The 24,924-nt window shown below is 45.4% G+C and overlaps 1 protein-coding gene across 4 annotated transcripts in view; it reads right to left on the bottom strand.

Moving 5' to 3' along the window:
* The window catches only part of DMXL2 (Dmx like 2), a 2,950,233-nt gene that overhangs the window by 945,982 nt on the left and 1,979,327 nt on the right, over nt 1–24,924 (bottom strand). For all 4 annotated transcript variants that reach the window (XR_011279824.1, XR_011279825.1, XM_069624807.1 and 1 more), the window contains exon 27: nt 270–400. Coding sequence is in view for 2 of the 4 variants with exons in the window: in XM_069624807.1 (XP_069480908.1) it covers nt 270–400 (131 nt within the window). In the remaining 2 variants the exon portion in view is untranslated. The remainder of the gene's footprint in view (nt 1–269; nt 401–24,924) is intronic.

Below are 24,924 nucleotides of genomic sequence, written 5' to 3'. Positions count from 1 at the left end.
TTTTTCTGAAAAATCATAGGTTTTGCCACAGTGCGGTTTGAGCATTGCAGCTCTAGAAGCAGTTAGTAAAAATGCCATTCACAAACATACACATTGCTGCGATGTATAATGAGGTGATACCCACGCAAGCTTGTTTGATCAAGTGGTTCTATGGTATGTTCTTCCTAACTAAAACAAACATACAAACACTGGGGGCATCTGGGAGAATTAAACAGGCAATAACAAAAACATAGTGCAAAATGTAAGAATTTTGCACTCCAGTTGCTCACCAGGCCAGGAAGCTGGAGGTGAATTTGGTGTTGCATGTTCTTCGATGCTTTCTGTCCGTAATCTACGTCTGTCACTCAAAAGAAGTCCCTGGTAAGTCATTCCGGTGAACTGATTATTTTCTGTTTGACTGCTACATAAAAAAAGAAATTAACTTAGGTTCAGTATAATAAAACAGCAGATAGCACATTCGTTAAATCACATAACCATCCGCTGAGCGTGGAAAAAGCTTACACGTGGGTACTAGTGTTCACATGAAAAATTAATATAAAATACTGACTAATGGAGAAACATTATAAAGTAGCTACTGACTGGAAACTACAAATAGAGGTGTGTCGTAAAGCCACAGGCTGTGCCACTGCTGGTGTTCCATAAATAACTAGGAGTGCCCTTTCCGATTGGCTTTGGATTTTTTGTTTTATATATTTTATTTAGTATTGTCAAATGTTGAGAACATACAAGTCACACGTTTAACAGTATTCTAAATAGAGAATGATTCTTGTATTCAGCATCATTCACAATCAGTTGTTCAAAGAAAGTCTACAAGTTAAACATATTCAATGTTTTTTAAATAAGTGAAAGGGATGATATCAGAAAAACAGACAATAGCTATACCGTCTATGCAATATTAAATATAGTTTGATTTTGAAGGATATTTGCCCACTCCTGCTCAGTAGAAGATCTATCTAAATCAGAATACCATTTATTCGTATGAATTCTTTATACAATGTGTTATAAATGTTCTTGTCCCTTGAAGGTTTTAAAAATGATTACTAGACTAGTCCTCCCATTATCCATGCTATAGAGAGCACTTTCCTCATGAGCATGTTGAATCGTATTTAGATTACGAGTCAAAACCTTACTGACAAGAGTCGCCACAATAAATCAGATTGCGTTGCAGTTTGTACAGCAGCGCAATTTGCAGGAACCCCCATTCTTAGAACAATCAAGGGTTTCTTACCAATTACATCCTGACCATCAATCAATTAGCAAAGCTTTATGACCACCATGCTGTGCATCTACAGGGCGGTGCTCTATGATATGAAGTAGAGGCTTGGTTTGTAATACTGTTTTGGTGTAGATCGATTCACATAGTTTTACTAGAGAAGGGAATAGTTTCTTACCTGTAACTCCATTTCTCCAGCATTGGTATCTTTCATGGATTCACATGCTTTGAATATTCCCCGTCGTCAGGCTGGGAATCCCCGGTACATTATATAGACCCTTTCCCGTAGGAAAACTTTTTCGACGCTTATGCGTCCTATCCACCTCGTTTTGTATCATGCGTGCCCGTACCGTCAGGACGTCATGATATAAATCCAGGCCCCGCCCCCGCGCTCCCTCAGATTTCGGCCCCCAAAGTAGTGGGGGAACCGGTTTGCATGTTCAGGGGAGGCAGGCGGGCGCATGTGAATCCATGAAAGATACCAATGCTGGAGAAATGGAGTTACAGGTAAGAAACTATTCCCTTCTCCAGCATTGGATCTTTCATGGATTCACATGCTTTGAATAGATTACATAGCAGTACCATCCCCAAGAGGAGGCGTGCATGCAAACCCATATACTTTCTTCGCAAAGCCCGTTCCCTATGATCATGTATACATCAGTAATCGTTAACATAGGAAAACGAACCACATACAGTCATAAATTTCACAGGATGCAACCCCTCAGCCGGGGCTTACCTTATTGGAATAGGTGTCTAAGCACCGCCTGTCCCATCCGGGTGTCTTCGGCATGTTGCTGCGACAGGCAGTAATGGCGGGTAAAGGTGTGTGTAGCCGCCCAGGTAGCCGCCATGCAGATGTCCCCAAGAGGGACTCCGGCCCACAGTGCCGTCGACGATGCCGCTGCTCTAGTTGAATGAGCTCTTGGCCGTCGTAGAAGAGGCTTCCCTGCCCTGGAATGGCAGTACGAAATGGTAGATGACACCCATCTTGATAGTCCTTGCTTTGAAATGGCTTTTCCTCTAGCACCCAAACCATAGGCCACGAACAGCTGTCTCGTTTCTCTGAACGGTTGCGTACGATGAAGATAAAACTTGAGAGCCCTTTTTACATCCAATGTGTGTAGCATGCGCTCCGCTCCCGAGCATGGCTCCGGAAAAAACGTAGGCAACACAATAGAGGAGTGTTTATGGAACACCAATAGAGCTTTTGGTATGAACTGTGGGTTAGTGGCTAGGACTACCTTGGTCTTGAAAAATCGTAAGTATGGTGGGTCTACCATTAGAGCCTGAACTTCTGAAATACGTCGGGCTGAAGTGATGGCCACCAGGAAGGCCAATTTCCACGACAGAAACTTTAGAGACAATGATGACATTGGCTCAAAAGGAGGCTTCATAAGAGACGTTAAGACCAGATTGAGGCTCCACTCCGGCGGAAATTTCTTCTCTGGAGGGAAACTCCGAAAGAGGCCTTTAAGGAAGTGCTTAATCAGGCGGTCGCTGAACAATGGTGCCGAGTGTCGTCGACGAGTAAACCTGGAAATGGCTGCTAGGTGTACTTTTATTGACGATACCGACAGGCCCTTTTGAGCTAAGAGCAGCAAGTATGGAAGGAGCTGTTCTGGCTTAATCGATTGCGGGGCCAAACCTGGTTGATCCTCACACCATTGACAGAAACTTTTCCATTTGTACGCGTATGAGGCGTTTGTGGAAGGTGCTCTTGCCGCTTGTAGGATACGCCGACAGTCCTCCAGAATCGTTAGCCGACCAAATTCGGCGAAGTCAGGAGCCAGGCCGTCAACTTGAGGCTGTCCGGGTCGTGATGCCAAACGACACCCTCCTGTCGAGACAGAAGGTCGGGGGTCTTCTGGAATCTCATCGGTTCCGCCGCCGCTAAGTGTAGTAGGTCTGAAAACCACACCTGTCTGGCCCAGTATGGGGCCACCAGAATTACCCGACATGGGTACCTGAGGATCCATTGCAACGTCCTCCGGACCAGGGGAAAAGGAGGGAATGCGTACATGAATTTGTTCGTCCATGAGAAGGAGAACGCATCCCCCAGTGAGCCCTGCTGAGGCCATCTGCTTGCGTACTGATGGCACTTTTTGTTGTTCTTCGTTGCAAACAGGTCTATGGACGGGTGTCCCCATTTCTTGAATACTTGTTGTAGTTGTTGGTCGTTCAGCACCCATTCGTGAACTTTGTTCATTTCTCTGCTGAGGGCATCGGCTTCCACGTTTCTCACGCCTGGTAGGTGGAACGCTAAGATTTTCATGTTGTGTTGCAGGGCCCAATGCCAGATTTTCTGTGCCTCTGTCGATAGGGACCTGGAACGTGTCCCTCCTTGTTTCCTCAAGTAGAACATCGTAGTGGTGTTGTCCGTCATGACACGCACCACCGAGTCCCTCAGTTGCGGAAGAAAAGATTTTAGAGCCCATCGCACTGCTCTCAGTTCTAGCAGGTTGATATGCAGGGAGGACTCCTGCAAGGACCACTGGCCTTGTACCTGTAACGTATCCAGATGAGCTCCCCATCCGCTCAGCGATGCATCCGTCACCACCGTCTTTTGGAACTCTGGTTCCAGTAGAGGCATCCCTTTCATTAGATGAGTAGACACTCTCCACCAGCCGAGTGCTCGAACTAGTTGTTCGTCGACTACCAGTCTGTCGGACCAGCGACCTCGGCTCTGCGCCCAACGGTCCGCTAGAAATTCCTGGCAAGGTCTCATAAACAGACGGCAGTTGTTTATCAACGGAATGCAGGACGACATGGTCCCTAGCAGGGACATGTACTTGCGCACCGAGACCTTGGTACCACCTCTCCATTCCGACGCCTTGTTTTGAAGTTTCTGAATTCTTTCGCTGGATGGTCTCACCAGGCTTGGGTGTGTATGAAACTCCGCACCTAGAAAGACCAAGGTCCTCGAAGGCTCAACGGAGGACTTGTTGAAGTTTATTGAGAAGCCCAGTTCCTGTAAGAGGGACATTGTGGCTCGTAGACTGTCTCGTGTTTGTTCCTTGGATGAACCTCTGACCAGCCAGTCGTCTAGATATGGATAGACATGATGACCATCCTTCCTTAAATGGACCGCTATAGGGGCCAAGCACTTGGTGAACGTCCTGGGGGAGGACTTGAGCCCGAACGGGAGGACCTTGAACTGAAAATGCTTTCTCCCGACGACGAATCTTAAATATCTCCTGTGTCGTGGGCGTGTTGGAATGTGAAAATAAGCATCTTGAAGGTCTAAGTGATGATAGATAATCCATGGGTTGCACCGACCTGATAACATCTTGGAGCTTTAGCATTTTGAATTTTAGGTTCTTTAGCCACTTGTTGAGTACCCTCAGGTCGAGAATGGGCCTCCATTTGCCGTTTGGCTTTTTGACAACAAAGAACCTGGAATAAACTCCTTGTCCTTCCTGTGCCACAGGAACTCTCTCTACCGCCCCTTTTCGCAACATAAGCACCGCCTCTTGTCGTAGGATTCGGAGGTGGGGCTGTGTCGAGAAAAAAGGAGGAAGACGCGGAGGCTTGTCTTTGAATTGCAGCGCATGACCCATGCGAATCGTGTCTAGGACCCATCGATCTGTGGTGATGCATTTCCATCGGTCGAAGTGATGAGAGACTCGACCCCCCAGGACGGTCCGAAGGCCGTCATTGGTTGCTGGTTTGCTTGTTCTTCGTTGACGACGGACCTGAGCCTCGCCGCCTGGAGGCTTGATAGTCCCTGCTTCGACGTGCCGACTAGGACGCTCGTCTGAACCCTTGTGAAGAGTACGAGGGCCTGTTAAATCCACGGTCCCTCGAGGCTACAAAGCAGGAGTTTCCAGAAGCACCCCTGAAGGGGCGAAAAGAGCGAAAATTTCTACCCGTTTGAAGGGCGCCGAGGGACCTAGCAGTATCCGTGTCTTCTTTCATCCCTTTCAGCGCTTCATCAACCTTTTCGCCAAACAGGTGTTCCCCTTCACATGGCATGTCCAGGACTTTGTACTGTACTTCAGGACGGAAAGTAGTACATTTGAGCCACGCTTGTCGACGAAGCACTACTCCATGGTTGATTTGTTTGAAACCAGACTCTGCTAGGTCAACTGCAATATTAATAGCGTGGTTCGAGGCCTCTTCGCCATCCCGTACCAGTAACATAGCTGCTTTCCGGTGTTCGTCTGGCAGGTGTTCTAGGATAGGGGCTAATTTGTGCCACATTTCCCTATTATATCGTGACACGATCGCTAAGGAATTGGCTGCTCTTACTGTCGTCGCTCCGACCGAGAGCACCTTCTTTCCAAAGGCGTCCTGCCTCCTAGCCTCGCTTTCCGGTGGCGTTAAACATTTTTGCTGGACCCTGGCCTTCCTAGCCGCTGCCGCCGACACCACCGAGTCAGACAGAGGCTGTGATGTTAGACATTTTGGAGTGGACTCCGGAGCTTTAAACTTTTTCTCGATCCGTCCCTTTATGGCTGGCTCCGAGAACGGATGGCGCATCGTCTTGAGACCTTCTTGCCACACGTGGTCCAGGATTGGGATGGCAAATACCGATTTTCTCCTTTGACCCATATGGTCAAAAAGGAAAGTCTTTTTTTCTGCTCCTCAGGAATCAAGCCGAATTCGGAACAAGCTTTCCCCATCATTGCATGGAAGGCTCCCACATCATCAGGGGGAGATGGCTGTGTCTGGCTCCTCGTAGACTCTAACTCTACATCCGAATTCCATGTTGGGTCCCTCGACGGTGACAGAGAGACGTCTGACCCCGAGACATCTAGTACAGAGTCGGACTCCGACAACTCACCCTCCTCCTGAGCTCGAGGACGATCTTTCGCCGCCTGGGGAGCCGATGGGTGTTTCGTCGTCGAGCGAGCCGTACAAGTTTGCTCGTCGACGGAAGGTACAGACAAAAATGACGATGACGTCCCAGGTTGAGGGAACTGCGTATCCAGCCGCTGCAGGAGCTTCTGAAGAGTATTAAGCACATCCAGAGACAAAACCGTCTGGGGGGTCAGTAACGTGGATGATATCGGTACCATACCCCCGCTCGCACTCGTCGCCGTCGACGTGGAAGGCCGTAAGCCTAAATCCGATGGCTGCAGAACCATGTCACCTTCTCCTTCCACCGAGCAGGCCGTGTCTGGCTGCAGTAAGACCTCAGGGGGGATCGGGTCATAGACCTCAGGCAGCCAAGCCATAGACTGAGTCTCCGTCGACGAAGGAATCCCAACCGCTGCTGCTTGAACGGTAATAGGCATCGTCAATGACACCGAGGTCGACGAGCAAGTCATCGTCGTCGAGCCCTTAGACTTCGTCGTCAATTTGGATGCTGACTTCCCGGCTGAGGCTTCCCGACTCATGGAAGACCTGGGACGGTCCCCTGAGGAGGATTTTGACAGCGCTAGCCTCTCCGTCTTAGATGATGAGGAGGAGGAGGACTTTTTATGTGATGAGGAAGATCCAGCCTGTTTCCTCTTATGCTTGTCCTCAGCGCAAATTTCTGCTGGCCGTACCTTCTTCAATGGAGGTTCCGACTTGCTCCTGGAGGCCGTGGAGCCAACTTCCGAAGCCGGGTAGGCACCCGCTCCGTCATTAAGCCAGTCGACCAGCCTTCTTTTTCGGTCCTTAAGGGTTTTTTGGGAGAAACCCTGGCATATCTCACATGTATCCGCCGTGTGGTGCGGGTGGAGACAGTAGATACAGTCCATGTGGCCGTCTCCTTCATAAACCTTTTTGAGGCCACAGGTTGCACACGGGCGAAATAACGCTTTTCCAGACATAATTCCCCAGAATTTGAACTTCGCCGAAGCGAAACAGACAAAACAACCTAGTTTTCACTAGTAGTAAAAACACGAGGATCCCACTACTTTGAAAGACGGTTGAAATCTGAGGGAGCGCGGGGGCGGGGCCTGGATTTATATCATGACGTCCTGACGGTATGGGCACGCATGATACAAAACGAGGTGGATAGGACGCATAAGCGTCGAAAAAGTTTTCCTACAGGAAAGGGTCTATATAATGTACCGGGGATTCCCAGCCTGACGACGGGGAATATTCAAAGCATGTGAATCCATGAAAGATCCAATGCTGGAGAAGTAAGGAGATAATCCAGTGCTTGAAACTCAGGAATTGATATTCCAAGAGAATCTGTATCATCAGTAATTGTGTGCAGTAACTTGTCAATCTGACTTGCATTATCTATTATTTTCCTGCAAACAAGATTGTCTATTGAAGTCATAATATATAGATATGGCTCTGTTGCAAGAGCTGTCAGAGTCCTAAACATTTGTGAGTCAAGATGTAGATGGAGTGAAAATGTCCTCAGGAGCCACAGAAGATAGAGACACTCCTACCCTCAAGGGAAGGCCCCCTTTCCACTATAGAATGACACAATCGGGGGAACCCTCCCAAGGAGACAGGAGTGCTACTTGACATCCCCCTTCCTCATGACAATCAAACAAGGGTACAGGAGCGGCAATAGGGGGACAAAAGGTAGACCCAGCCTTGGACCTAGACTGGACAGTAGAACTTGTGGCTTTGATAGATAAAAGCGAAGAAAAGAAAAACACTAAACATCTAAGGCTAACTACCTAGAGAAATTAAACATGAATGCAAAAAGGTTTTGGACACCAGGATTCCGGTAACAGAGCTTCAAGCATAAAGGAGCATTGAGAGAACAGTGCTAGTATGCATTGTCTGCCTCTTTATACCAAGGACCTGGTTGTGGTGATGCTGTGGGACTAGCACAACGCGCACCAGTCTCTTAGAGGAAAGGACCTCATAGCGCCCGCACACTTCACGTCGAACCCAGAACTTTTCCCTCACAGGAAGGGAGAGAGCCACGGCCCGCCGGGGTCAAGTTACTATGCCCCCAATCTCCAAGGTAACAAGTAAGTATGGCGAGCGGGAAGCCCACTCACCACCGCTGTATCCTAACAGCATTCCCCCTCAAGAGCCCACCCAGCGGGGGTTAGGGGTCATCTATAGGACCCGGCTTGGAGTGATATCTGGCATGAAATAGTTTGACTAGGTGAGGGGCCATAAGGTCCCGGACAGAAGCCCACGACCGCTCTTAAACGCTATACCCTTTCCAATTAACCAAATACTGGAGGGAGCCATGATACCAACGAGACGCAGCACCTCATTCTTCCTCTGGACCTACTGCTGGGGGACCCAGCGATCAAGTCCTGAGATAGATGCTAGAATCAATGACGGGCTATAGTAAGGATACATGGAATACAGGGTGAATTCTGTAGGATCCTGGCAGTTTAAGCTCCATAGCAGAAGGATTGATTACCCTGGATATTTTAAAAAGGACCTATAAACCTGGGTTTGAATTTCTTGCTGCATGCAGGTAATTTGATATGCATTGTAGATAACCAGACCTGATCACCTATTGTATAGAAGGGAGCGGGTTGCCTCTTTTTATCCGCTTGTCTACAAGATTGGGTCTGGGCCTTGAGAAGATGCCGTTTAGCGATATCATAACCGTTTTGTAATAATCTCAATAGAGCAGTTGCGGAAGGGACAGGACGTGGATAAGGAAGGTGTAAAGGACGAGAAGTGTGATGAAAGACAGTGGACATATGGAATGGAGTATCCTGGATAGAGGAATGAAAATTCTGCTAAAGGGAGGAGATTAACCCAATACTGGCCGTGTTCAGTGATGAAACATCTCTAGTACTGTCCAATGGTCTGATTGGCCCTTTTTGTTTGTCCATCGCTTTGGGGATGGTAAGCCGTGGGGAAGTTATGATATTTTATGATTGGATATTTTATTTGTATCGCGCTCAAGTGTTTCAGAGCGCGAAAAGGCAAGAGAGGGGAACAGGGGAGAACACAACAACAATCTTACTAGGCCCAGTGACATTGAGAACATGCAAGTGCATGGAATAGGGAAAGGGGAAAAGTGCATGGAAGGGGGAGAGTGGAGAGTGCGGGGCAGAGGAGAAACCGATTGTAAAGTAGTAGGCTGTAGTCGGATGCAGGGTTGACAAGTTAAGATTTATTGCTGTGTTAACTGTGTTAACCTTTCCACCAGCCCCTCATTATAAACAACACAACATGCTTATTTTTGGCTCAGCCGGCTTGCGCTGTAAAGGGTTAATCAATTCAGAGTTTGTAGGAATGTCCTCTTAGGCTTCTCGCTTCTTTGAAAGAATAATAAACAGCTCACCTAAATTCCCTTTTCCCGGACACTAGCTTTCCGTTCCTTCGCCAGCTGTCCAAAATGGGGTTTCAAAAACAAATAAATAGAGAAGGTAAAACCCACGGAAGCACTGTCCTTTGAAATGGCTTACGGCCAGATTTCCCTTGTCAGTGAATCTGCCTTGGGTGTGTTTTTCTGCGCTGCCGCTCCTCGAGCCTTTCCTGGCGGAGAGTCTGCCTCTTGATGAGGATCTCTGCGATGCCGCTCCTTCAGCCTCCTAGTACGAACAATGTACATCACCTGGGGATTCCTCCCACTCCTCTGTGGTCTCCGGCCAGTTCTGCTGCTGTAATGAGAGACACCTGGTGAGTTTCCTGGGGCTTCTTTTAACTCATGCTCTGCTCCTCCCCTCCATTCAGCTTCCACCCGCCTTTCCTTCCCACTTCCCACACCTGCAGCCAGTTTTCCTTCCCCCCTCCACCGCGTTCCATGCACTGTTTGTCCATCCCAACCTGTACTTCTATGTGTGTGCCGGTCACTATACCGCATGACTGGGCTGTACCTATACCGCTTCCCTTTGTTCATTTTGTCCTTTCCCCCACCTTGTCTCCATTTCTCGTGGTGGTTTATGGGACATGTAGTTTTGTTTTGTCCTACTGATATAACCCTTTGGGGGCTGGGTCTGAAAGTTAGAATGGCGTTGCCTTTTACCTCCATTGCCTCTTTGACCTCCTCACATAGATAAATAATAATAAATCAAAATAAATAGATAATTGAGGCAATAAACAGTGGTAGTGCAGCCAGCAAGTGGCAAGTGCTGTGTTTACGGCAGCAGACTGGGTAAGTCTGATAAGTGCAGAAAAATAAGAAAATGGGGGTGTGGGCCTGTATGGGTACAGATACAGACCCCAGTGCGAGGGCTCGCCAGGAGGGTGGCAGGGTGAGCAGGTACCTGGGCCCAGGGGACAGAGGGTGGCCAGGTGCACAGTGCCAAGAGAGAGCAGATCAGCAGGGGAGAGGGTGAGCAAAGGCAGAAGCAAAGAGGAAGGTCTTGAGGTGTTTCCGGAACCGGAGATGGGTCTCCTCAAGTTTTAGAGTGGCAGGGAGGCTATTCCATAGGGAGGCCCCAGCCGAGGACAGTGATCTACCCCCAGGTCGTTTCTTTGAGAAATGACTGACCCTGAGGGAGTTAGAGGTAGAGGAGCGAAGAACTCGAGAGGGGAGGTATTTGCGGAGGGATAGCTGAAGATATTTTGGACCCAGGCCCCAGTAAGACTTGTGGACAATGCAGAGGGTTTTGAATTTAATCATTGCATCCACTGGGAGCCAAAAGAGAGATTTCAGAGCTTGAGAGATACGATCCCAGGGCTTGAGGCCAAAGACATGTCTTGCAGTCCTGTTCTGGATTAGTTGCAGAGGGCGGAGAGTAGAGCAGGTAGATTTAGAACGAGGCTGTTACAATAGTCCAACCTAGAGAGAACCAGAGCTTGGGTGACAGTGAGCTTCTGGGAGAAGGAGAGGAAAGGCAGAGTACCTCTGAGGAGGTGCATTAGGAAGTTTGACTTTTTAGAGACCTCAGAGATGTGGGCAGAGAAGGAAAGTGTGGAGTCAAAGATGACCCTGAGGTTCTTAGCCTCGCAGGTGGGGGGTAGGAGGAGGGCCAAGGGAGGCTGGCCATAGAATTAGGGGAAAGGATGGTGAAGGTGTGCCGATGAGGATATCTGTCTTGCTGGCATTCAGACAAAGATCATTGGCGGCACACCAATCTTGAATGACAGTTAGGCAATCAGAGATGGGAGAGGAGATGGCCGAGGGCAGCCTGAAAATGAGTTGAGTGTCATCAGTGTAGCACTGGAAATTAGAGCAGAAAATGGCAATGCAGTGCACATTTAATGTTATATTGTTATAATGTTATAAGTCATATTTAATGTTAAGTCCTTTGCCTATCCCTCTCCAAAAGGAGGAAATTAATTGGGTACCACAGTCTGTGATAATAGCAAGGGGTAGACCATGTAAACGAAAAATGTTTTGAATGAAACAGGTAGCCATTTTGGAGCAGAGCGGACATCTTCAAGGGCAATGAAATGGGCTAATTTAGTGTAGGAATCCATGACCGTGAGAATGATTGGGTTGCCTTGTTCCAATGGGAGATCTGTGATGAAATCAATGGAGCAAACCTGCCATGGTCCAGTAGGAATAGGTAAAGTTCTAAGGAGTCCCATGGGATGTTGTCTGGGGGTCTTGGAACATGCACAGACACCACACCACTGAACATAGTCTTCTAGATCTTTTCTCATTCCTTTCCACCATGCATATCGTTGGATTTTTTTGCGGATACAGAAAATATCCTGCTCCTGGTAAATCAGGACACCAATTCAATAAGGTAAGTTGACTGGTACGAGTAGGTAACCACAACCTTTTGTCACGGAACAATCATCTTTGTTCTTTGGAATGTAGTGGTGATTGTTGCAGGAATTCCCTCTTGAGCGAAGGGGTATATTTCTCGTAGACCTTCTTCGTATGCAAACAAAGCGGCATTAACCGCGGATATGATACCTTCCATGGGAACAAAAGGGACGCCTTCGATTTCTTCAGTCATGGAATGGTAGGCCCGAGACAAGGCATCCGCTTTTGTGTTCCGATTTACCGGTTTGTAGGTGACTAGGATGTCTTTGAATCATGGCATGAGCCGTCTTGAGGAATCCTAGATTCCGATGATCGGTAAAAACAGTTTGCACATTAAAGGTGTCTGACTAATATGCCGGAGAATGAATAAGTTGGGTAGCAGAGTCTTTTTGTAACAAGAGTGCACCAATAGAGTCAACAAATGCATCATTTTATAATTAGTAGGGGAGATCTGGGTCATGTCACTGGTCGGCAACCCTGGGGAATTTAGAGGAGATGGAAGTTCTTCCTCCATTGATGGGCCGGCATGGTTTTTCGCTCTTGCTCTCCTGAGTGGTCTAGTCTTTTCTTACTCCTCCCCCTCCTCCTTATCTGTCCCTGCTGTCTGCCCGCCATGCGTTGCAACCACTTGCTTCTTGCGCTTTGGTGAAGACGCTAGTTTTCCCCGTTTTCCTTGCCTCCCCCTGTCCTGCTCTCTCTTCTGCCTTCTGCCTCCTTCCGTCCATCTTCCTTTTACCAGCTCCCTTCTCGCTCTTCGGAGTACCTGCCGACTCTGCCTCTGGGTTCACATGATATCTCGCCCGGAGCCTTTCAATCTCGGCTACAGCCCCCTTTCCCATTTGCCCCTTGTGGGCTCCCACTCTCGGCAGCTCACCCCCCCCCTCCTGTTTCCTCCTTGCCTTCCTGCTCCGCTTCCTTTCTGGATTTGGTACTTCGCTGTTACATTTGCCTTCACAGCCTTCTATCCACGGCTTCCATGACTATTACATTGGCCTTCAAAGCCTTCTATCCACGACTGCTACGATTATGACATTGGCCTTCACAATCTTCTATCCACGACTGCTACAACTATAACATTGGCCTTCCCAGCTTCCTTTCCACGGCTGCTACGGCTATATATGGTTCATGCTACTGACTGGGTCTAAGGATACTCCATCTACTGCATCCATATAACAAGGTTTTTTTTCCAGCCATGTGGTTTTTTCTCTATAACCTACCGGGGATTCCCAGGGGGCTGGGGGGAGCCTCTTGCACTTGCCTGTACCAGCGGCGGGCATAGTGGCTACCTCCCGGGGAAGACCTTATCTCTTCAAGGAGCGCAAGTCCTCCAAAAATAAGACTTACACCAGCAGACTCCAAAGAAGAGGAATACTCCTCTGCAGAAGACTTGCTTCTGGCAAGTACGTTGGCCCGCCGCAGAGAGTTAAAAGAGTGTATTGATGCCTGCATAGTACATTTCACTTTTCATACCAATAACTACTCCACTGACAAGGCTCAAGTGGGTTACATGGTATCCAATATGGCAGGTAATGCCCTTGCATGGGTCACACATTTGATGACTTCGGCCGACCCTGCACTGCAGGATTTCCAGGCATTCGTATACCTATTAAGGAGGACCTTCAAAAGAGCAGAGGAGGCCTATTCTGCTTGTGAGTCATTGTTGGATTTGTGGCAGGGGTCCACTGATCTGATGTCTTAAATCAGCGAATTCAAGCCGACAGCGACAGAAGCTGGATGGCCAGAAGAAACACAGTTCGTCATCTTTCGACTGGGATGTAGGAACTCAAGGACGAGTTTGCAAGAGTCGCCCAACCTTCTTCACTCTTTGAAGTGATGACTGACTATCCAAATTGACTACCGGCTTAAGGAAAAGGAGGTGGAACACAAGAAGAACCCCTTCAAACATCTAGTTCCAACTTCGGTTTCATCTCATCAGATTTCCGGTAAGTCTCTCAAAGAAGAACCCATGCAGATTGGTGCAGCTCGAGGCCCATTATCCAGCACGGAACAGAAAAGAAGGCAAGATCACAGTCTTTGTATGTAGTGTGGTCCAGAAGGTCATTTGCTATGAAATTGTCCCGAAGTTCCAACACAAAGAACGGGAAACATTCCCTGTTAGCCACTCACTCTGAGGCAGTTGAACAAGACACCAGACTACTGGTGGTTTGTGTTCAATATCAATTACACCACAAGCAAATAGAAGTTCTGGCTCTCATTGACAGTGGAGCGGCCGGAAACTTCCTGGATGTAATTTGGGCTCAGAAGGAAGCAATTTCACATCTGGAAAGAAAGGAAAACCAAGCAGTAGAATGGGCTGATGGTACACCTTTGAGTGCTGGGCCCATCACTCATGCCTCAGAGGGTCTCAATGTTGTCATCTTTGAACATCAGGAAACCATTTATTTCGACCCAATTCAGGCCGTGCACTTTCCTGTAATACTGGGAATTCCTTGGTTACGGCTGCACAATCCCTACATTGATTGGAACAAGAACGCTCTACTCTTTCAGTCCGACTAGTTCTACTCCGATTGTCTTTCACGATCTAAGGTGCAGATCACCTTAGCCAAACGCACCCCATGTTGGGGGTAATTGCATTGCTGAACAATATCTTCAATTCAAGGAAGTCTTTCAGGATCAGGTTCCCAATGCATTACACCCCCCATAGACAGGAAGACTGATCCATCGATCTCCAGGAGAATGCACTGGTGCCGTTTGGACGCAGGTTTACCCTCACCATACCTGAAAAACAAGCATTTATAAAGAGTACCTGGAGGATAACATGCAGAACGGACTAATCAGGCCTTCAAATCCCCTGCCGGAGCCTCTCTGTTTTTTATCCCAAAGAAGGATTCCAAAGATCTGAGGCCGTGTATAGATTACAGCGGCCTTTATAGGGTGACTATCAAGGACAGATATCCCATGCCCCTCAAAGGACATCCTGGAAGCTGTCCAGGGATCTACCATTTTCACGAAACTGGACCTTAGGAGGGCCTACCATTTGAAGCGCATCAAGGCGGGCGACGAGTGGAAGATGGCATTCAGAACCCCATTCAGACACCGAGTACCAGGTTATGCCCTTGGGCTGGCCAACACCCCTGCTCTTTTTCAATGGTTGATGGACCGTCTATTTTCTGACTAGCTGTTTCATACGGTGATCATATACTTATATGACATCCTGGCGTTCTCAAAGAATTTGGAATCACCCTGTAGTCACGTATTTGAGGTTCTCGATAGGCTGCAAAGAAGCCATCTGTTAATCAAACCTGAAAAGTGCCTCCCTCATCGCTCCTCGGAGTACCTGCTGACTCTACCTCCGGGTTCCCGCAATATCTCGCCCGGAGTCTTTCCCTTGCAATCTTGGCTATGGCCCCCTTTCCTGCTTGCTCCTTGTGGGCTCCCACTCTCGGCAGCTCACACCCCCCCTTTGTTTCCTCCTTGCCTTCCTGCTTCGCTTCCTTTCTGGATTTGGTACTTTGCTGTTACATTGGCCTTCACAGCATTCTATCCACGACTGCTACGGCTAGAACATTGGCCTTCACAGCTTCCTTTCCACAGCTGCTACGGCTACATATGGTCAATACTACTGACGGGTCTAAGCATACTCCATCTACCGTATCCATACCACAAGGTTTTTTTTAGCCATTTTGATTTTTCCCTTTAACCTACTGTGGATTTCCAGGAGGTGCGGGGGGGGGTGGACTCTTGCCCTGTACGACCAGCGGGCATAGTGGCTACCTCCCGGGGAAGACCTTATCTCTCCAAGGAGCGCAAGTCCTCCAAAAAGAAGACTATACCAGCAGACTCCGAAGAAGAGGAATACACCTCTGCAGAAGACTCAGGTGAGGAATCTCGCACCATTGTTGACACATGTAGGCGTAAAATAGGTTCAGACGTGAAATTCTATTTGAGTGGCGCAAAGGCTTGGTCAGTCTCTTGATTCCACCAGAAAAGGGCACCTTTTTTAAAGAGCCGTGTCAAGGGAAGAAGGTTCTCAGAATAGATGGGGATAAACCATCTGTAGAAGTTTGCAAAACCTATGAGTCCCGAGGAGAGTCCCAGTCTGCCCCAGTCCTTTTGCAAGAGAGGAGCTGCAGCAACGACCTGCGTTTATTTTGTGTGCTTTTGACTGTGTTGGCCCCTTTAAACATTTGACTGAGGCTCCTAGACTCCACCTTAAAAGGTGTTGGCGGGCGCGGAGCGCGGAGTCCCGAGGAGAGTCCCAGTCCGCTCCCGGACCGTCCAGGCGTCTGGAGTATGGTTGGCCCTTTCACTCGTCAACGCACGCTGCTAGAAAGACGCGTGACTAATGACAGAATGATGGAAGGCAGCAATGAAAGTGCCGCGGTTACTAGCAGCAAGGTAAGCGGAAACGTGATGAATGAACATTTGCCTTTGGAAGCTTTGAAACTGACCTCAACCAAGGGTGTTCCCTCGCTAAAATCCCTAGCAAAAATGATTGTTCGCGGTAATGGAATACAGGCGGCGGCGGCATGGAAATGTGCTCAAAATATATCAGCACTGCCACAAGTTGAGTCGGTAGTAGAAGAAATAAACAATGGCTGTGTGGCAACAACAGAAGGTGCTCCGTTAATAGATGCTGCTCCAGATGCATGTTATAAAGCCAACTTACGAGCGGCAAATGAGAAAACATTAGCAGCGGGGACTTCAAATGGAAACACTGTAGAAAGCAACCTGGCCGATAAGGATGTCAATTTCACTCGCGTTTCTGAGCCAAAAGAGGCTATGGGTGATAAAGCTATAGAAATAAATACAGCTTCATTTTTATCACCTTTTGATGTAACAGACCACGAGCTTCTCCAAATTCATGTATCAGCTGATTCAGCGAGGCTGAACACGTTCGTGTTTAACCCCCCACTTAATCCTCCACTTCTATTAGAAGACGAATGTATGTCATTACAATGTCCGCACGAGAATCTATGCGGAAACACTGCTCTTCAAAATGAAGTGATTTACGCTCCGAAATTGCATGTTTTGCAAAATGAAAGGACAAGCAAAAAGCCTTTAATGCTGCTTTCAGAAAAAAATGTGCTGCCTTGTAAGTTGGAAAAAGACCGAAACTAAAGGAGAAGAGCTTTCAAAAAAGCATTCTGATGAAACAATGGAAGCTAAAAGAGACTTGCAAAACAAAACGAAACACATTCTGGTGCACAAAAGTGCTATGCTGACTGAAGCTCGTCAACATTTTAATAGTTCGATATGTCAGCCAACCAGTACTGCTTCGCAACTTGTGAGTGTCATTCCTGCACAGAAACGATTAGCAGTAGATTGTCAAACAGTTCCAGTAAACTTGAACAAACTATCAGGACATGATTTAGTAGCTCGCGAAGCACGTTTAGCGGAACGTTTGACAGCTGATTATCAACAAATAAAAGATAAGCTAATAAACAGCTTCAGTTCTAAATTAGAGACGAAATCTCAGTCACAGTTGAAACCTACAACTGGTGAGGAGGAGCTGCGAAAGTTGCAGCATTCAATCTTACATTTGCGAACAAAGACCGAGACCCAGACAAGTACACCTCTGACGAAGGGATTGATTTTAAAAAACCAAGCTGCATCGAGCAATGATGTTATCTTACTAGAAGCTCCGTCTATAGGTTTGGCAACAAAAAGTGCCTCTCAGTCGCACTTGGACACTAGTATGAGCTCTAACATATAACACAACCAAGTATTGACCCTGCTCAAACATATGATCACGACATGGAACGGACAATAAAGCGAGTCTATCAGTGGCTGCAGGCATTCAAGTACATAATAATGTGCTGGCAGCAACTTCGCTAGCACTAATCCCTTTTACAAAACTGTCTGAGTCTTTAAATGACTCTATAAAAGAACAAGGTACACAACTGTCTACCATCCTGCTAAAATTGGAAAAACTTGAACAAACTAACAATACCTCACAGTCTCGAACCAAAAGAGAAGCTGAAATCTCATCGCAATGGCATTACCGGCTAGGTGATCTAGCATCAAGTGCGCACACCGATAATGCAACCCTTCTGAATGCTGTTCTTGAATGCATGAAATGGCTGAGGCATAAAGACAATAAGGAAAGTGGGCAGTTTGGAACACATCCCACTTAACTTACCTCCCGGTCACCAACTTCTGCTAAAAGCACTGGACCACAAACTGTGTCATGTAACGCTACGAGTGAAATATCAAATGAGCCAAACTCTGATAGAGTAGTAGGTCCTGCTGTTTCTGGGAAGAAGCAAACCGAAACTCCCACTATAAATGTTCCAGCTGTTGTGGTGAGTCATGTTTCATTCCCAAATGACTTTGTAAGCACTAACACATTAAGGGATGTTTTGGTAACTGACGCTAACCAACTGAGTAAGCAGTCAACTAAAGAAAGAGCGTCAAGTGAGTCAAAGCAGCCATCCTTTAGAATCTTTACAGGTTCCGCGAAGAATCTGGAGGAAAAGCGTCTTGATTTAAATAAACCTAAAGTTGTACAATCAACATCTAAGGCTGCAAGAAAAGGTGCAAAATGCAAATCAACTAATACCAAACAATTTGTACGAAACCTACTTACTCCTGAAAAACTGGGGCTATTTGACCGTAATAAAACGAAGAAAATACAGATGAGACACCAAGAGCAAACTGATGTGCCATCCAAAATGTCAAAAGCAGCTGATCAGAAAACTGCTACCAAAATACAAAATTCAAGGAAAAGAGCCAGAATTGATTCAGATTTGGAGATTAGCAAGGGACAAGACGAATCAATCGATTTATGTGATCTTTCAACATATTCCATCGAATCAGATAATACTATGAGCTCTATTGGTGGAAGAGGGTCGCAGCATCAGGCCCAGATGGCTCAAGAGGCTAGTGTGACCACAGGTGGTGGACCTAATAATCAGGAACCTGCTGATTTAGCTAGTTCTAAAGTCCCGGAGCGTGGACTAGTAAAAGTATCAAGGAATGGAGGAATGAAAGCTTTGATGGATGCCTCAAATCCAAGCGTTAAAGATGTGACAGCAGACACTGCAGAAAGGCCTGATCAAGCTAGATCTTCAAATAGTCATAAGTTTAATCCAAAGATGACTTCAGCTCAAATGAAGATTCAAAGTCAACTCAAGAATAGTAGGAGGTCAGGGTCCCCTGATGGTAAAAAAACAAAGACCTGGAAGATTAGAGTAGAAAATCTCTTTCCTGATGACAAGGACATCAATTTAAACCGAAGAAATTTGATGCACTTATTGCACACAATACCATCACTTCGGACAATTACCTTGGATGATATTGTCATTGTGGAATACATTTCAGAGGATGTTGCTGATAGAATATTCCTGCACATAAAATCGTACGCAGTAGAAAAACCTCTATTCGCTGCAAAGGATGAGCTTTTAGCTTATGGTTTTGACATCCATGTGGAAAAGCAGCAAACTGACCGGAGGGAAATAAGTAATTTGTCATCAGCGAGCGCTCAATCCTCAAATGAATATAGAAGAGATGTTTTAAAAGAGCACTTTAAACTGAAGTCACCAAAATCATCTAATGAAGTGCGATACCGACAAAGAAATGACAAAAACTCGAGAGGAAATGCAAACTTTAGGCAGACCTCATAACTTACATTTCTCAGTGGAGAGAAATCGTGTGATATAATCTCATGGAACACCAGAGGTTTTAATCATCTATTCCAAGAATGGTCTCTACCCATGGAGAATAATTTTGTAATATTTCTACAGGAAACCTGGTTGCGTGAAACCCCAATAAAAGATGGTTATACTATATTGCTAAATGCAGCTGGTAAAACAGATTAGGACAGCCATTTTCGGGGTAATAACACTTGTTAACAATGCTTATGGATGGAATGTTATCGAAATATATAATCCAAACATCTATGTTCAAGGAACGTTGCTGGTGATGGAATCAGAAACAAAAGTGGATGTGAAATGTCTGCTATTGATAAATATATATTGGAATCCTATAATGATATCTAAAGCACAATTTATTAACGCTGTTACAACAATCATCGATCAGTGTTTAATAACATGCTCAAATCTTGCCATAATAATTTGTGGAGATTTTAATTATTCTTGGTATGAAGATCGCCAAGTAAGTTCATCTGAAGCCCCCTTAGGGCTGACAAGAGGTGATTATTGGAGTCAAGCTCTAAAAGTAAGAAACTGCGAAATGGTAAATGGCAGAGTACAAAGTGATATTCCACCTAGTTTCACATGGCAGCGAGAGAGCTGTAAAAAAACAATAGATTATTTTTGGATCAGTTCTTTACATTGGTCGAAAATCGAACGTTTGGATATACACAAGTCATCTAAAAGCGATCAACATGCACTGGTGTTGACCTTACAAATGACATGGTGTGGTGTAAAACTAACATATAACTGTCCACTTGAGATAAATCAAGGAGCAAACAGATTAAGAATAAACAATCAACAAATACAGATGGTGAGCAAAAATTTAAAGAACTCGTCTAATGATCTAGCAACAAGAATAAACTTTTCTCCCTTGCTGCAACAATTCTGTATGAAAAAAACAACAGCAACAGAATGTTTGTCCAACTAACAAATATGTATTCAGTGTGCTGGTAAGCTCGGAAAAAAAACAATTGGCCAAAGACATAAGATTTTTGAAAAAAAATGGAGGCTGTGATATGGCGATTAAAATCAGAAAACGCAAGGTAAAATATCGAAACTGGCTCAAATCATTTAAATTAATAAGAGATCAAGAAAGAGCAGAACTTATGTTGAAGTTGATCGTACAACATAAAGTAAAAGATTTTTGGTCAATCCTGAATACAGGATCACTATGCCAAGAGGCAAGACTAGCGAATGGTATTTCTGCATCTGCCTGGGAAGAGCACTTCAATCTAGACTTTAACGGCAAACTGGGAAAAATAGAGAAAGTAAATGTGGTCTGTCCAGAACCTTGGGATGTGGTTGAATCAAAAGATACAATTTTGACATTGATACAAAAATTAAAAAACTCACGCGCGGCAGGCCCTGATGGCTTGTCAAACATGATGTTGAAAGAAAAAAAGAAACTTTGGGCTGATTTCATTGAGAACCTTTTCCAACTGATATCGACATCAAAAACCATTCCAGCATCGTGGACAAGATCTGTTATTGTGCCTATTTTTAAGAAGGGTAATAGGGAAGATCCGAACAACTATCGCCCTATTGCCCTTCAGGACACTATAGGACAAATATTTGCAACATGTCTGCAACAAAAGTTAACGTCTTGGGCATATGCATCTGGGCGAATGGATTGTAGACAAACAGGTTTTACCAAAGATACAGGAACTGAGGTGAACTTGTTGATACTAAGCTTATTAAAGCTTGACGCATTGAAAAATAAAAAGAACTTGTTTATAGCTTTTATAGACATGCGTCAAGCTTTTGACACTATAAACCGTGATAAATTATGGATGAAACTACAATCATGGTCTTGCCCGCCAGCCTTGCTTCAACCACTGATTGCGTTATATAATGATACCACTACAAGAGTTTGTTTGGATTCTTCAGGAAATCTGACAAATGAAATAAAAACCTCTAAGGGCGTTAAACAGGGGTGCCCATTAGCTGCCCTATTGTTTAAACTATTGACTTCAGATATTTCAGGCAATCTGGAAAATACTCATCGATTTCCACCCAAAGTGAATGGTCAAGAGATCAGCTGGGCATATTACGCAGATGATATCGTGTTGTTTGACCTGACCCAAATTGGTCTGCAACGACTCTTGAACAATTTAGTTGCATACTTTCAAGAAAATGAGCTTGCAATTAATACGAAGAAATCTAAAATCATGGCAATAACATCAGGAGCAAAAAAGAAAGTCAACCAGTTTAAGTGGTCTGTAGCAGGCGAGACAATTGAGACAGTATCAACAATCTGATATTTAGGCGTGCAAATAAACAGCTCGATCTGTGAATCGGTATGGGTAGCAGAATTGAAACATCGCATCTCCATATTGACAATACAAGGCCAAAAGCTGCATTTTGAATATGGCAAATTTACCCTCCAACCACTACGGACCTTTTATGTACAAAAAGTAATTCCCATAATAACGTATGTTGTGGAAGCTGGCTGGAACATTGACCATCGAATTTGGGCCATCTTGGAAGGCAAATTTTGGAAGAAATTATTGCGACTTCCAAGCAGTACCCCGATTGTTGCAATAAGATACGAGCTGGGCCTGGAACCATTAAATGGAACAATTCAATGGAAATCAATTGCAGCTCTACGAAAGATGCAGCTATCAAAAATTGCTCCAGCGTACAAAATATATGAATCAACGACTAAAAATCCACATGGAGGAATTCTCTTGTCTTGGCCAAATAAAATCAGGAATATCTTGAAAATAGCTGACATCTCATGGCAAATGGTAATAACAATGCCACAACTCGCAAAGAAAAAGTTAAGGCAATGGAACTGGATTTTAAACGAAGAACAGCGTTTGTCAATGTCCTCATCCCTGAACTTGGGTATGTCTTGTAATTGCCTAGACAAAGTTCCAAGATATCTATCAAGATTTCCTTCCAGATGGCATCGGAACAAGTTTCTGAGGCTTCGTTTGAATGTATATAAAACCAAAGAAGTTTTGTGGCGAAGAAAAGATTCGAAGATAGTTGACAATCTATGTCGATTCTGTACAATGGAAATAGAATCATTAAAACATCTAATCATGGAATGTCCCACAATAACCATTCAACGGATTTGCTTTTTGGGCAGATTTGTATCACCTAACATTAATATGGCCGAGTGGTGGTGGAGGGTGCTGACTGGAAACAATGTGATGTTAACTTGTGCAGTAATAGATTTTTTGGAAAAACTGCTGGAGTAGGGAGATGCCCCGTAACATCTTGAAGCATAGGGTTACAGTATTGGTTGAACCCATATGTATGTGTGGACCTATGTGTGCCTTAATGATCTAATGAAGTGTATTGTGATGTGATTGTTCGTGTTTTGTAATTAAAGTTTGTAAAAAACTAATTGTTACAATAAAAAAAAATAAAAAAAAAACTTATGAATCTCTGAACGTCTTTAACAGATTAAGGACAAGGCTACTAGAGTACAGCTGAGGTCCCATGCGGGTCCATTTCTATACCTTCCGGGGTTATGATATAACCCAAATATGAGATGCGTTGTTGGTGAACTCGCACTTAGAAATCTTTGCAAATAAACAATAGGTACGTAGTCGTACTAAGACTTCCTTGACAAAGTTAACGTGTTCTTGAAACTGTTTGAGAAAATTTCAATATTGTTCAGGTATATTACAACAAATATGTCCAGAACGTCTCTAAAACGTTTAAGAAATAAGGGAAATCAGCAAGGGCATTACAACGTCTGAAAGGCATTACAAGGTATTCAAAATGGCCATATCTGGTTCGAAATGCAGTTATCAGCCATTCAAACCAGATTGTATGCCCCTTAGAGGTCTAGTTTTGTATAGAAGGCATTGTTACAAGCTTGATCCAGGAGCACCTGAATGAGGGGTAATGGATAGTGATTTTTACTTGTGATGGCATTTAGTTGACGGTAGTCTATACAAGGGCGGAGTTCCGTCTCATCCTTTTTTGAGATAAAAAAAATAGGAGAGCCAGCGGGGGAAGTGGAATGGCGGATAAAGCCCTTACGCAAGTTATCCATGATATACTCCTTTAGTATCCCATTCTCCTTCTCGGATTAAGCGTGTGTACGTCTGAAAGGTATTTTGGCCATGGGTAGAAGGTCGATACGACAATCATATTCCCCGGAGCAGAGGCAATTTATCTGCTTCTTTTGGGTAAAATAGATCTGAGTATTCAATATTCAATATATTCAGAAGGAAGGCTTGTAAGGATTACCAAAACACTGGATATAATAGGAGCTGACATGCGCTTGGAAGTGTGCGTGAGTGGGGTGGCAGGAATGTACAACCTGAGGGGCATGTTGTTTATTGGAAAGTAAGAGTTTGGCTTCTCCAATCAATGAAGGGGTTGTGGTGCCGCAACCAAGGAGTAACCAGTACAATCTGGTAATGAGGGGCCGCAATTGCATCAAACCTAAAACGTCATGATGATACTGGGCACAAACCGTTGACAGGGCTTGGGTTTGTAGAGAAATAGGGACAGATATGAGAAGCGATCCATCCACTGACACGATGGGTTCAGACTTGGGGTTTGATATCATGGGAATATCGTGTTTATGAGAAAATGCTTAATCAATGAAATTCCCTGTAGCCCCACTATCTATAAGGGCTAGCACATTTTCCCAAAGTTAGTCCTTTAAGGAGAGATCCACAAAAACAAAAACATGAGGTGATTGGGTGGGCATCAGGGAACATGACATCATGGGGGAACCAAGAAAGGGTCTACTCGCCGATTGGTTCCCTACTTAGGGCGAGTTCTGGGTTTTTCCTGGAGGGTTAAGGGGTTTCTTTGGACATATTCTCACTGAGTGCATGTGGTCCCCTCAATAGAAACAAAGGTGCAAACTCTGTCGTCGTTCCCTATCTTCGGACTCAATGGGTCCACAAATGCTCCATAATTGCATTGGTTCAGGATCATTAGATGAAGGAGTTTCTTTTTCCCCACTAGGGGTAGCGTCTCCTATGTTCTAATCTCCTTCTTTCTCCCAGTCTTTCATTAGCTCTCTGGTCTACCCTAATGACCAGAGCTATGTATTCTATAAAAGTGTCTGGAGGCGCCACTATTTGATTCAAGGCGTCCTAAAGATCTTCCCTTAATCCTTTGTAAAATATAGTCAATTGAGCATCATCAAGCCAATTCTTTTGGGCTACTAATCCTCTTAAATGGACGATATAGGTGAGAAGGTTCCGACTACCTTATCTTATATCCAAAAGTTCATTAGGAAAGGACTGACCTGCATATTGATGGTCAACCATTGTGCAAAAGGCCTCTAGAAATCCACAATAATCTTGTAATAAGGGACTGTTACCATCAACATATGGGGTAGCCCAAGCAAGAGCTGTCTTTTCAAAGATAAACAAAAGAAAAGACACGCATAGATCTACGAGACGGGTACCCGGCAGTGAGGCAAGGTAAGCCTCAATGAAGGCCGCAAGACTGGTCACTTGGGAACGCACGAATGAACCCAGCCTTGGCGTGAGCTCCCGCGTCCTTGGTCCCGGAGTCGCATCAAGCCCCTGCCCCATGATCCCCCCGCGGAGCTGAATCGAGGAGTTGACCCATATCAC

The sequence above is a fragment of the Ambystoma mexicanum genome, chromosome 11 (assembly GCF_040938575.1).
Source record: "Ambystoma mexicanum isolate Mex_15411 chromosome 11, UKY_AmexF1_1, whole genome shotgun sequence".
NCBI lineage: Eukaryota > Metazoa > Chordata > Amphibia > Caudata > Ambystomatidae > Ambystoma > Ambystoma mexicanum.
This window is presented reverse-complemented; position numbering and strand designations above follow the sequence as displayed.